At 46.7% G+C, this 13,203-nt stretch overlaps 1 protein-coding gene across 9 annotated transcripts in view; it reads right to left on the bottom strand.

Moving 5' to 3' along the window:
* The window catches only part of rbfox1 (RNA binding fox-1 homolog 1), a 778,480-nt gene that overhangs the window by 350,690 nt on the left and 414,587 nt on the right, over nucleotides 1–13,203 (bottom strand). Inside the window, exon 1 of one of the 9 annotated variants that reach the window (XM_033041152.1) lies at nucleotides 6,568–6,840. The exons of the other annotated variants lie outside the window; for them this stretch is intronic. Within the exon in view, the coding sequence (XP_032897043.1) occupies nucleotides 6,568–6,711 (144 nt within the window). The 5' untranslated portion in view covers nucleotides 6,712–6,840. Of the gene's footprint in view, nucleotides 1–6,567; nucleotides 6,841–13,203 lie in introns of those variants that run through there. 9 annotated transcript variants of the gene reach the window in all.

Below are 13,203 nucleotides of genomic sequence, written 5' to 3'. Positions count from 1 at the left end.
AGAATTGTCCCCAGTGTGTGTGTGTGTGTGTGTGTAGGGTAGTGTTAGTGTGCGGGGATCACTGGTCGGCACGGACCCGGTGGGCCGAAGGGCCTGTTTCCGTGCTGTATTTCTAAACAAAACTGAATTAAACTAAATTCAGAGCAGAGATCTGGTAGACTTGCTGTCGGGCAGGTTAATCCTCCTGTAGGTAGATGACCAATGGTGTATTTCATACTCCAACTGTGATCTGGCCAAGATCCTGTACAACTGCAATGACTTGGCATCAAAACAGCTCCACTGAGAAATGCTCTCAAGCACATGATGTCACCTATTCCCTCTCTCTAGAGATGATGCCTGACCCGCTGAGTTATTCCAGCCTTTGTGGATATCTCCATTAAAGATGTTGCAACCTATAAGTATAAAAGTCTGCCTCTAGAGTTTGGTTCAACTGCTGTGATCAGTACACACATGTCTCGTACATTGATGTAAATACACTGGGCATTTAGCATTGGCAAAGGGGCTGTCCCACTGTACGAGGTAATTCAAGAGTTCTCCCGAGTTTCCCCTGATTCGAACTCGGAGAATTACGGTAATGGCCGCTCGTGGGTACTCGGGGCTCTCGTGGACATTTTTCAACATGTTGACAAAAACCTCACGAGCTTACCGCGTTTCCCGAGTACCTGCCGTTAGTGTTACGAGCCGCTAAGAGGCGTCCCCGAGCTCCGACGTACCCGCTACGTACTTACCACGAGTTTGATTTTTTTTGTTAAACTCCGGAGAGCTCTTGGGTGAACTTGTATAGTGGGACAGCCCCTTAACAAGGAATAAATCTTGAATCTTACACTCTAATCTTATAGCATTTAGGTTTAGGTTCGCAATTGTCTTGTGTACCGAGGTACAGTGAAAAGCCGTGCTGTGCACGCTATCCAATGACCTAGATAATACAACACATAAACACAGTCAAGCCAAACTCCAGTACAACAGGTGGAGCAAAGGGGAAGATACAGAGTGCAGGATATAGTTCTCAGCATTGTAGCGCATCAGTTCCACAGACAAAGTCCAATGTCCACAATGGGGTAGAGGTGAATCGGACATTACCCTAGCTTATGGAAGGGCCGTTCAGAAGCCTGATAACAGAGGGGAAGAAGCTATTCCCGAGTCTGGTGGTGCACGCTTTCAAGCTACTGTACCTTCTGCCGGACGGGAGCGGGGAGAAGGGGGAATGTCCGGGGTGGGACAGGGACAAGTCTTATATCGGCTGCATAAAGTGACGATGGAGTCAATGGAATCAGCGCCATTCTCCCCTTGTTTTTACTTCCAAATAGATGCGTGATTATTAGTTGTACCTGCAAGGTGCAGCAGTGAACAGCTGCCAAACTATTCATTATCCCCCAAGCTCACCACGCGGAACTCCCACACACTCCTTTGGCTAGTTTTCTCCGCATAAAGTAACATTTATTCTGAGTGAGGAATGACTGGTAACTCTGGCAAAGGCACCGAAACTTAGAGAGAGAGAGATTTCACTCTCCATCCCTCCCTCAGGTAGCCTCTCTCTCTCTCTTCCCCTCTATCCCTCTCTCTCTCTCTGAAGTATCCTCTCTCTCTCTCTCCCTCTCCCTCTGAAGTAACCCTGCTCTCTATTTCTCCCTCACCCTCTCTCTCTACCCCTCTCTCCCTCTGAAGTAGCCCCTCTCTCTCTCTCTCTCTACCCCCTCTCTCAAGCAGCCTCTCTACCCCTCTCTCCCACTGAAGTAGCCTCTCTCTCTCTCTCTCTCTCTCTCTCTCTCTCTCTCTAACCCCCTCTCTCCCTCTCTACCCCCCTCTCTCCCTCTCTGAAGCAGCCTCTCTCTCCCCCTCTCCCAAGTAGCAGGAAACACAATCCCAGCTTCCTGAAGCATTCTATTTACACCATGTGGTTAATGTGGCAGAACATTAAAACTGAAACGTTGAATAAATGATCTGCCCGACAGATTATGTTATAAATTTATCACACAGCCGATACACCCACTTTGTCTTAAAGACATCTCAGAAAATGTTATTTTTGAAAATGAAGGAGGAGTTTGTTTTTTTCACTGTAGCTATGCTCTCCTTTCGACCAGACCTACATATATAGAGACGGCCATGGCAAATCATTCCATAGCCCCTGTGGTGTCATAGTCACTGGGCAGGGCTGGCCACTGGGTGAGAGCAAACCCTTTACATCATTCCCAATGTTGATTTCCATTGATTTCAATTTGGAGGGAGGTGAAACTGGTGGCCAGCGATATGTTGTCAGAATTGGCGATGATACGCCAATGTCCACATTTAGTTCATCGTTAACGCAGCCTCCTCCATTATTTGAGGGCTGATGAGAGACCAATTCAGTGTTTTACACTGCGCCACTGTGCAAGCCATTCTATGCAGGAAGGTTACTGGAGTTACTCCAGCAAAATGCTGGAGTAACTCAGCAGGACAGGCAGCAGCATCTCTGGAGAGAAGGGATGGGGTGACGTTGCGGGTCGAGACCCTTCAGAAGGGCCTGTTCGTGTTACTCCAGCATTTTGTGTCAATGTACATGAGATTCCACCGTGTACCTCTGGAGATCAAACAGTCTCGATGGCAAATGACCACAAACAATAGTCAAGGAATGAACAAAAACAGATACATTTATTTTCCTCGGTTCGACACTTAAAATAAGTCCTCAAAAAGTTCCCAAGGTGGATTTGTGATGGTGAAGCAAGTTTTTTTTTTAATATTCAATCCCAAAATTGGTAAATTTACTGAATTTTAAATTAAAATTAAAATAGGCCTGAACCACAATCAAAAATGGATATCAAACGCCCAGCCTGAATAACATAAAAAGGTGAAATATTGATGAGAACCTTTGAATTTATAATTCTGTACAGAACACTAAGTTAATTTAGCTGGATGTAAAGGCTTCATTAAATTACTAAATGATTACGAACACAAATAAAGTGATTGAAATTGGTCTCAGAGTTTGCAAACCCTTATTTTGTAATCATTCATCCACGTTTGATATTTGGAGTGGAATATTTTCAATGTTTGCAATCAGCGAAGATCTATTGTTGGCCAGAGATATTGAAGTTTGAAAAAGCAGTATTCGCATTGTTATGCTAACGCCAGCTAACTAGAGCAAAGATATATTCTAGCTATCTTTATTCCTAGTTATTCCCCATTCATCCCCTCGCTAAATTCTCACTTGTTAAAGCACAACAACATGTTGTGATGTAGCTATCATGTATGTTTCGGAAGCCGCGGTCTCCGGTAAGGAAGCGGCCGTTCCAGTCGTCCCAGGCCGCTGAGAGGACTCTCCCGACACCGGCGCAACAGCACCCGGCGAGAACGGCCAGGAACATCGGGCCTCCGTAGAGGCAACAGCGGAGGCCTCAATAGGCCTGACTTTGGGAGAACTGGGGATGGGAACTGGACATTGTGCCTTCCCCCACAGTGGTAACCATTGTGGGGGGATGGTTTTTGTGTGTAAATTATTATTTTAGTTGTGTCCAAGGTGGCTGTCGGAAGTGAGAGTGTACGCTGGCACGGTTTAGCTGCCTCTGCTCTCTCTCTTCACATTGTGTTTTTGATTTTTTTGTCTGGATCGAAATCTGTCTTTAATTTGTGTATTGGTGATGTCTTTACTATTTATTTTACTCCGATTATAAGTTTTTTTACTCTTGTTAAATTCTGTAAGGTGTCCTTGAGACTTTTGAAAGGCTCCCACAAATAAAATGTATTATTATTATGATTATATTGCAAAATATCCCCCCCAAAAATTGAGAATTCATGGGGGGGGGGGGGGGGAATGGCATGAAACAAAACAGCTGTGACTCGAAGCTTCGAGTCTTCCCTTCGCGATGAAGTTGTATTGATGCCATTTCCACATCAGCCAGTTTTTGGAAACGACTTTGGAAGCGGTCCCCGTTTTTGTTTCACGGTGAATTCCACACATGATCGTGGATTAGACGCCACGTGCTACACAGATGATTTGTAGGCAAAGGTGCGGAGAGATACAGCGCCGGAGAAACAGCATTTAAAGCTGTGACAGAGGTCAACGCACAATGAGCGCGCCAGTCAAAGCATCGAGTTGGATGGGAGCTGGGCTCAGCGGCACAGAGGATCCAAGAGCAAGAAAACCCTTTCCCTGCTTCAGAACTGTCAGAGTGAAAATGATGGTGTCTGGCTACTGTGCTGGGAATAAAATGGCCCATAATATGCAACATATTAAAGGTAGACAAAAATGCTGGAGAAACTCAGCGGGTGCAGCAGCATCTATGGAGCGAAGGAAATAGGCAATAGGAAATACGCAACGTTTCATGAAACGTTGCCTATTTCCTTCGCTCCATGCAAAGAGTTGAACAATCTCCACTATAGGAAATAGGTAACGTTTCGGCCCGAAACCCTATGGGTTTCGGCCCGAAACGTTGCCTATTTCCTTCGCTCCATAGATGCTGCTGCACCCGCTGAGTTTCTCCAGCATTTTTGTCTACCTTCGATTTTCCAGCATCTGCAGTTCATAGAAACATAGAAATTAGGTGCAGGAGTAGGCCATTCGGCCCGTCGAGCCTGCACCGCCATTCAATGTGATCATGGCTGATCATCCAACTCAGTATCCTGTACATGCCTTCTCTCCATACCCCCTGATCCCTTTAGCCACAAGGGCCACATCTAACTCCCTCTTTAAATATAGCCAATGAACTGTGGCCTCAACTATCTTCTGTGGCAGAGAGTTCCACAGATCTGTGTGAAAAATGTTTTTTTCATCTCGGTCCTAAAAGACTTCCCTCTTATCCTTAAACTGTGTGCGACCCCTTGTCCTGGACTTCACCAACATCGGGAACAATCTTCCTTCTTTAACATATTAAAGGATTAGCGTCTGAGAATCAAACAGGAACCGAGACAGACAGAATGAAGAAAAGTCGGATTCTCTTCCCTTCCCGCCAGCTTGGATTCTCGCTGTTTCTATTTCATATACAGCCGGCTTTCATGTCATTTTATATTTGCGGCTGAACTCATTCGTTTTTGGAGGACGTCTTGTCTAAGTTTGGACCCTGCATTTCTGCCCCCTATCCAGCCCCAGGTTTGCAAGCACCGACTTGTGTTCTCTCTCTGCCCCCTCCTCGTTCTCTCTCTGCCCCCTCCTCATCCCTCCCCCTCCTCCCCTCCTCCCCTCCCCTCGACAACATTGCACCTCTCCGTGCAAAGCATCATTTTATCAGCCTGGTCGAATCAATCAGCGGCTATAACCACTACTCCAGATCTGATATTAACTACTGAGATTTCTCTCTGCTGTGACAGAGCAGAAACAGCATTTATTCTTCGTTCAGCAGAGTTATGTAAACGCACACAAATCACACATTCCATCATCACTTTTAACTGGCATTTAAATTCTGAGTCAAACACATAATTGTGCTCGACTTAAACACAATGAGTTGACTTAAAATGACTGTACATTATAGTACTTTTTAAAATATTCAGCTGTAAAGGAATTTGAATACCAACCACCCTATTAACAATTAATTAAAGCCCCAACAGCTGTATTTAGAATTACAATTAGACGCATTTTGGTTTTCAAAGTCACCATTAATTGGCTGCCAAAATTAGGCGAGTAAGATTTTTTTTTTTTTGGAGAAAGCATTTTTTTAGTTATTCCGACATTTACATACTTTTGGTGGGTGTCAGGAAAAGGGAGTTGAATCTCAAAGGTACACAACAAATGCTGGAGAAACTCAGCGGGTGCATCTCAAAGGGCCGGCTGGTAATCGGTTGTTCAGTGTGAGATGGATGGCAATGTATACATTGAAGGAGATAGATGGTGGGATTCACAATTCTGCAGGCGGGCACCCACCACCAGTGTAAGGAGTGAAAGTTCTGCAAACGGAATGGCACAGAATTTTGTGACAGGGGATGAGACATCGGCGCTGTCTGAGCAGAGGCTGCAAACATCTTGCTCGCAGTAAACTGGCAACAAACAACACAACACAGACTCCAACCCGCCACATGGTATTTCAGCACAAACATGTACACATACACTTCCAATGCTGCTGTTCTATACAGAGTCCACCTGGCAGGTGGATATTTAAACAAGGCCAGCGTTATACAGAGGAAACCAACAACTACAGATAGGAAACTTTAATTTCTCAGCAAAGGTCCAGAATTATTTTTGAAACATCACCTCGTCCAGCAAGCAGCTTGGCGGGCCAGGCTTGCTCGCACGAACCGCCACCTCAACCACACCAGGAACAAAAAAGTTGATATCTTTTTAAAAAAAAACCTCAGAACAGATGGGGAACTTAAAAACTGTCCCAGCTCCCCGATACTGGTGACATCATATTAAACACAAGTGGTTCATGAAATCAATGACGCTGCGGCCTCTTAACGGAGTTAAAAATATAATAATACATTTCAAAATAAATGGTGGCAGGAACAACGCATACATTGTAACCGCGTGTACACACACACACACACACACACACACACACAATCTGTGCCAGTTAATAGCACTGCATTTATTTATCTAAGCAGCAGAATAGCAGCAGAAGCAGAGAGATTGTGAATCACTACGGCAGAGAATATACATCCCCTTACCTGTTGTAGGTACATGAAGGTCAAGGCGCAGGATAGCTGGGGGCACATGCCCACGTTAGGCAGAGCCACACAGGTTGCACCTGTCAAGGGATGCTGCATGCTATAGCGCTGGGGTCTGGACACAACTAGTGCTGGAGACTGCATGCACACACACGCGATCCTTCTGTTTCTCTCCTCAGTCGCAATTCACAGGCAGCACTGTGCCAAGTTGCACTAAAATAACCACTCTTCTCCCTCCCTCTGTCTTCCTCACTCTCTCTCTCTGTGATTTGCTCCACTCTCACTCTCTCTCTCCCCCCTCTTGCTCTATCTCTCTGTATCTCCTCCACTGTATCTCCTCCACTCTCTCCCCCCCTCCTCTCCCTGTCTCTCTCTCTCTCTGTATCTCCTCCACACACACTCACTCTCTCGCTCTCTCTGTATCTCCCCCACTCTCTCTCTTTGTCTCCCCCTCTCTCTGTCTGCCTTCCTCACTCTCTCTCTCCCAGTCTGTGTCTTCCCCTCTCTCACACACACTCTCTCTCGCTCTTGCCCTGTCTCTGCTTTCCTCCCCTCTCTCTCTCTCTCTCTGTGTGTGAAACAGTGCAGTGCACAAACTAGCCCAGTCACCCAGCCTCACGCGGGCCAGGCCGTGGAGACTGTTATTTTAAACACTAACAATTGAGCAGAGAAGCTGAACTGTGTCTGGGTGCAGCCGATGTACAAGTGCAACCCTCCTAGTGACAGTGTGATTGAAGGATAGCCACACCACATTAGTTGTGGACTATTGGCGTGCGCCAGGTTCACGGGGTCTCGCCCCACTGATGCTGAAGATTACTATAGCCCTGGTTCATCGAGTAGGTCTCAGGGCAGGGCCTTTCCACTCTCTCCCCTCGCACTGAAACTCAAATACTGCAGGGTTTTTTGTTTTAATCCTCGGGGCTAGCTGGCTGCAGCATGTATGGCTGGGAGACTTTGGTAATTAATGGCACTAGCCAGCTGCGACCAGATTTCGAGGTAATGACTTAAACAGGGGACTAACATTGGTGGGGGGGCATATCCCCACTCCATTGTCCTACCCACCAACCAAATAATTGCAGTGAAAAGCTGCCGCCACCAATCTTCAAGCAAAACAGTTTTTAAGAAGGAACTGCAGATGCTGGAAAATCGAAGGTAGACAAAAATGCTGGAGAAACTCAGCGGGTGCAGCAGCATCTATGGAGCGAAGGAAATAGGCAACGTTCCGGGCCGAAACCCTTGGGTTTCGGCCCGAAACGTTACCTATTTCCTATTGCCTATTTCCTTCGCTCCATAGATGATGCTGCACCCGCTGAGTTTCTCCAGCATTTTTGTCAACCTTCAAACAAATCAGCCCGGATTAAGCGGAATTCGTCATTAATTCACTTACAAGAAGGTCTTTTTCGGGAAGTGACAAGTGTTTTTCAATTGTGTCGCAAGGCTGATAGGTGGGAGAGCTGTTCTCTGAAATGAACAAACTTTTCATTGATCCAGAACAATGCTGAGCCCCCCTCCCTCAAACACACACACACACACACACACAGAAACACACACAGAAACACACACAGAAACACACACACACACACACACACAGAAACACACAGAAACACACACACACACACACACACACACACACACACACACACACACACACAGAAACACACACACACACAAAAAAACACACACACAGACACACACACACAGAAACACACACACAGAAACACACACACACACACACACAGAAACACACAGAAACACACACACACACACACACACACACACACACACACACACACAGAAACACACACACACACACAGAAACACACACACACACACACAGAAACACACACACACACACACACAGAAACACACACACACACACACAGAAACACACACACACACACACAGAAACACACACACACACACACAGAAACACACACACACACACACAGAAACACACACACAGAAACACACACACAGAAACACACACACTCACAGAAACACACACACACACAGAAACACACACACACACACAGAATCACACACACACACAGAAACACACACACACACAGAAACACACACACACACAGAAACACACACACACACACACAGAAACACACACACACACACACACAAAGCCGAATAATAGAAGGTGTATCCAGGAAGCAATTGTATACAACTGCAGTCGGTGAGAGATTGCTTTTGTTTCCAGAAACAAGGCTTTTATTTAAACGTTCCGCTGGCCTGAAGATCAAAGTGCGTCTTCCCAGCTGCAATATCTTGTTGAAAAATGCCGGTGTCGATTCCTGACTTTCCTGCTGCTTCTTGATCTTTGTACTAGATGAGGATGAAAACCACCTTTACCTCGGGCAACGCAGCATTGCTAATTTTCTGTTTTTTCTATTTAAACGCTGTGTTATTTCCGAAGATTCCACCAGCGTTTAACAGCAAATGTCTGCACCGACTTGACTTCACGCACCCATTCCCTCTATTTATTAAGCCGTTCTTTGGTGAAATGTTATCAGTTTTCATCTCTTTCAAACACCACATTATTAATTAAGAGCAACATTTGCAAATATTTAGAGCATTTTGGATAAATATTAGCCTTTACCCTTTTCAGATCATCCTTGTCCTGTTTTTGTTACAGCCCTGCTGTTTTTAAGAAATGTATTAAAAAAACCTTTTACATATTTTTTCAAGAACCGCGGAGAATATATGCTGGCGGGAGTCAGTCAAGTGCCGTTTCTATTCACAGTGTCTCTCTCTCTCTCTATATATATATTCCAAATGAAAATAAGATCCATTGCATGCTAATGGCCTCAGCCTAGTCAATGTGATATGGTGCAATTTTAGTGGAAATATTATTATTTAGTTCAGGAGGCTAATGCTTCAAAACCACTCTAATATAGACAATAGGCAATAGGTGCAGGAGTAGGCCATTCGGCCCTTCGAGCCAGCACCGCCATTCAATTACAGAGAAAGGTTGAACAAGTTAGGGCTTTATTCTTTGGAGCGCAGAAGGTTAAGGGGGGGACTTGATAGAGGTCTTTAACATGATGAGAGGGATAGACAGAGTTGACGTGGATAAGCTTTTCCCACTGAGAGTAGGGAAGGTTCAAACAAGGGGACATGACTTGAGAATTAAGGGACAGAAGTTTAGGGGTAACATGAGGGGGAACTTCTTTACTCAGAGTGGTAGCGGTGTGGAATGAGTTTCCAGTGGAAGTGGTGGAGGCAGGTTCGTTTTTATCATTTAAAAATGAATTGGATAGGTATATGGACGGGAAAGGAATGGAGGGTTATGGTCTGAGCGCAGGTAGATGGGACTAGGGGAGAATAAGTGTTCGGCACGGACTAGAAGGGTCGAGATGGCCTGTTTCCGTGCTGTAATTGTTATATGGTTATATATGATAAATGTGATCATGGCTGATCATCCCCAATCAGTACCCCGTTCCTGCCTTCTCCCCATATCCCCTGACACCGCTATCTTTAAGAGCCCTATCTAGCTCTCTCTTGAAAGCATCCAGAGAACCGGCCTCCACCGCCCTCTGAGGCAGAGAATTCCACAGACTCACCACTCTCTGTGAGAAAAAGTGTTTCCTCGTCTCCGTTCTAAATGGCTTACTCCTTATTCTTAAACTGTGTGTGGCCCCTGGTTCTGGACTCCCCCAACATCAGGAACATGTTTCCTGCCTCTAGCATGTCCAAACCCTTAATAATCTTATATGTTTCAATGAGTTTCCCTCTCATCCTTCTAAACTCCAGAGTGTACAAGCCCAGCCGCTCCATTCTCTCAGCATATGACAGTCCCGCCATCCCGGGAATTAACCTAGTAAACCTACGATGCACTCCCTCAATAGCAAGAATGTCAGTGGATGGACACAAAAAGCTGGAGTAACTCAGCAGGACGGGCAGCAACTCTGGAGAGAAGGAGTGGGTGAAGTTTCGGTTTGAGACTCTTCTTCCCTGAAACGTCGCCCATTCCTTCTCTCCACAGATGCCGCCTGTCCCGCTGAGTTACTCCAGTATTTTTTGTGTCTATCTTCGGTTTAATCCAGCATCTGCAGTTCCTTCTTACACACTTAATGTCAGTGGTGTTCAGTACTCAATGTTTAGTGTTGTATGCGTCATTCCTAACTGTCACTGCATGTCATGTTGTCACTTGCGGGCGGAGCACCAAGGCAAATTCCTTGTATGTGAATACTTGGCCAATAAATGTATTCATTCTTTAGCAGACCCCGTTCAAGGGATTCACTTAAGGAAATAGATCTTCTGAAATATTACTGTGTATCCTACCAGTGCTGTAAAGATGATGAGAGGCATAGGGACGTACAGCATGGACTCAAGACATTTCGGCCCAACTTGCCCATGCCAACCGGCATGCCCCCATCTACATCAGCCCCACACCTGCCTGTATTTGGTCCATATCCCTCAAAACCTGTCCTATCCATGTACCAGTCGAACCGTTTGTTAAATGTTGTGATAGTGCCTGCCTCAACTACCTCCTCTGGCAGCTCGTTCCATACACCCACCCGCTTCCTTGTGGGAAAAAGTTGCCCCTCAGATTCCTGTTAAATCTTTCACCTCTTACCTTAAACCTGCACCCTCTGTCTCTTGATCCCCTTAGCCTGGGTAAGGGACCATGTTCATTCGCCCGATCTACTCCCCTCGTGATCTGAGACACCTCCACTAGATCATCCCTCATCCTCCTGCCCTGCCCAACCTCTCCCGATAGCTCAGACCCTCGAGTCCTGGCAACATCCTCGTGAATCATCTCTGCGCTCTCTTCAGCTACACGATTACTGTGAAATTGGGACAGTCATGGTGCATATTTGTGGTTCAGAAGTTGTCGTGCTCTGAGCGTGACCTTGATTACGGTTCAATAGGGACTGGATTCTAAAGAGGGGTGGGCTGGAAGCTGTGGAGGATGTTGAGGGGACGAGGCAAGATCTCCCGGATAACTCCCCCTCCCGTTCCCACATTGGCCTTTCTGTCCTGAGCCTCCTCCACTGTCAGAGTGAGGCCCAGCGCCAATTGGAGGAGCAGCACCTCATATCTTGCTTGGGCAGTTTAAGGGCCTGTCCCACTTGGCAATTTGATGAGCGACGGCGGGTGCAGGGTGACTGATTCCTGATGCCGCCTAGAAAACGTCAAGTAGCACGGCACAGCCGCGTCAAGGTACGACACTGTGGAATTCTCTGCCTCAGAGGGCGGTGGAGGCCGGTTCTCTGGATGCTTTCAAGAGAGAGCTAGATAGGGCTCTTAAAGATAGCGGAGTCAGGGGATATGGGGAGAAGGCAGGAACGGGGTACTGATTGTGGATGATTGGCCATGATCACATTGAATGGCGGTGCTGGCTCGAAGGGCCAAATGGCCTCTACTCCTGCACCTATTGTCTATTGCCATTCCGCGTCACCATAGGACAGCGCCTGTGATGTCACAGCCGTCAAGCGGCATCAATGTACGTCCACCCGCGACACGACATGACACGGCAAGACACGACAGGTTGCATCATCAGGGGCAACATCGCGATGCATAGTGATGCGTGGTGATGCACAGTAAATTAGCATAGGCAATGGCCGCGCGTCACTCGTACGGCATCGCGCGGAAGGGCGCACGACATGATAAGGCACGCAGATGCGCGTGAATATTTTGAACGTTCCAAAAGCCTGGGGCGGTAGGGAGACACCGCGCGGCACCACACGCGTCACGACCCGACCACAACGTGACAACCGCTTTACAGGCTGTCGCCTAAAATGTCGCCCTAGTGGGACAGGCCCTTTACACCCCATCGAGATGAACATTGACTTCTCTAACTTCAAGTAGCCCTCTCTCTCTCCGTCTCTTCCCCACCCGGGTTCCACTCTCCTCCTGATTAAAATTTACTGATTGATCGCCTCGTTGTCACCTTCCCCCAGTTAACAATGAACCGTTGTACATTTCCCCTTTTATCTCTCGTTTTCACACCTCACTCTTCCCTATCTCTGTCTCCCTCTCTCCACAGGCTCTCAGCCTAAAGCCGGGTCTCGACCCGAAAACGTCGCCTATTCCTTCGCTCCATAGATGCTGCCTCACCCGCTGAGTTTCTAGAAGGGTCTCGACCCGAAACGTCGCCTATTCCTTCGCTCCATAGATGCTGCCTCACCCGCTGAGTTTCTCCAGCATTTTTTGTCTACCATCGATTTTTCCAGCATCTGCAGTTCCTTCTTAAACATCCTTCCTCAAATGTCCTTCCTCAAATGTCCTAATTTGAGGAAGGACATCCTTGTGATTGAGGCAGTGCAGCATAGGTTCACGAGATTGATCCCTGGGATGGTGGGACTGTCATATGAGGAAAGATTGAAAAGACTAGGCTTGTATTCACTGGAGTTTAGAAGGATGAGGGGGTTTCTTCTAGAAACATATAAAATTATAAAAGGACTGGACAAGCTAGATGCAGGAAAAATGTTCCCAATGTTGGGCGAGTCCAGAACCAGGGGCCACACAGTCTTAGAATAAAGGGGAGGCCATTTAAGACTGAGGTGAGAAAAAACTTTTTCACCCAGAGAGTTGTGAATTTATGGGATTCCCTGCCACAGAGGGCAGTGGAGGCCAAGTCACTGGATGGATTTAAGAGAGAGTTAGATAGAGCTCCAGGGG

This window comes from Amblyraja radiata, chromosome 22 (genome assembly GCF_010909765.2).
Source record: "Amblyraja radiata isolate CabotCenter1 chromosome 22, sAmbRad1.1.pri, whole genome shotgun sequence".
In the NCBI taxonomy this organism is placed as follows: domain Eukaryota; kingdom Metazoa; phylum Chordata; class Chondrichthyes; order Rajiformes; family Rajidae; genus Amblyraja; species Amblyraja radiata.
This window is presented reverse-complemented; position numbering and strand designations above follow the sequence as displayed.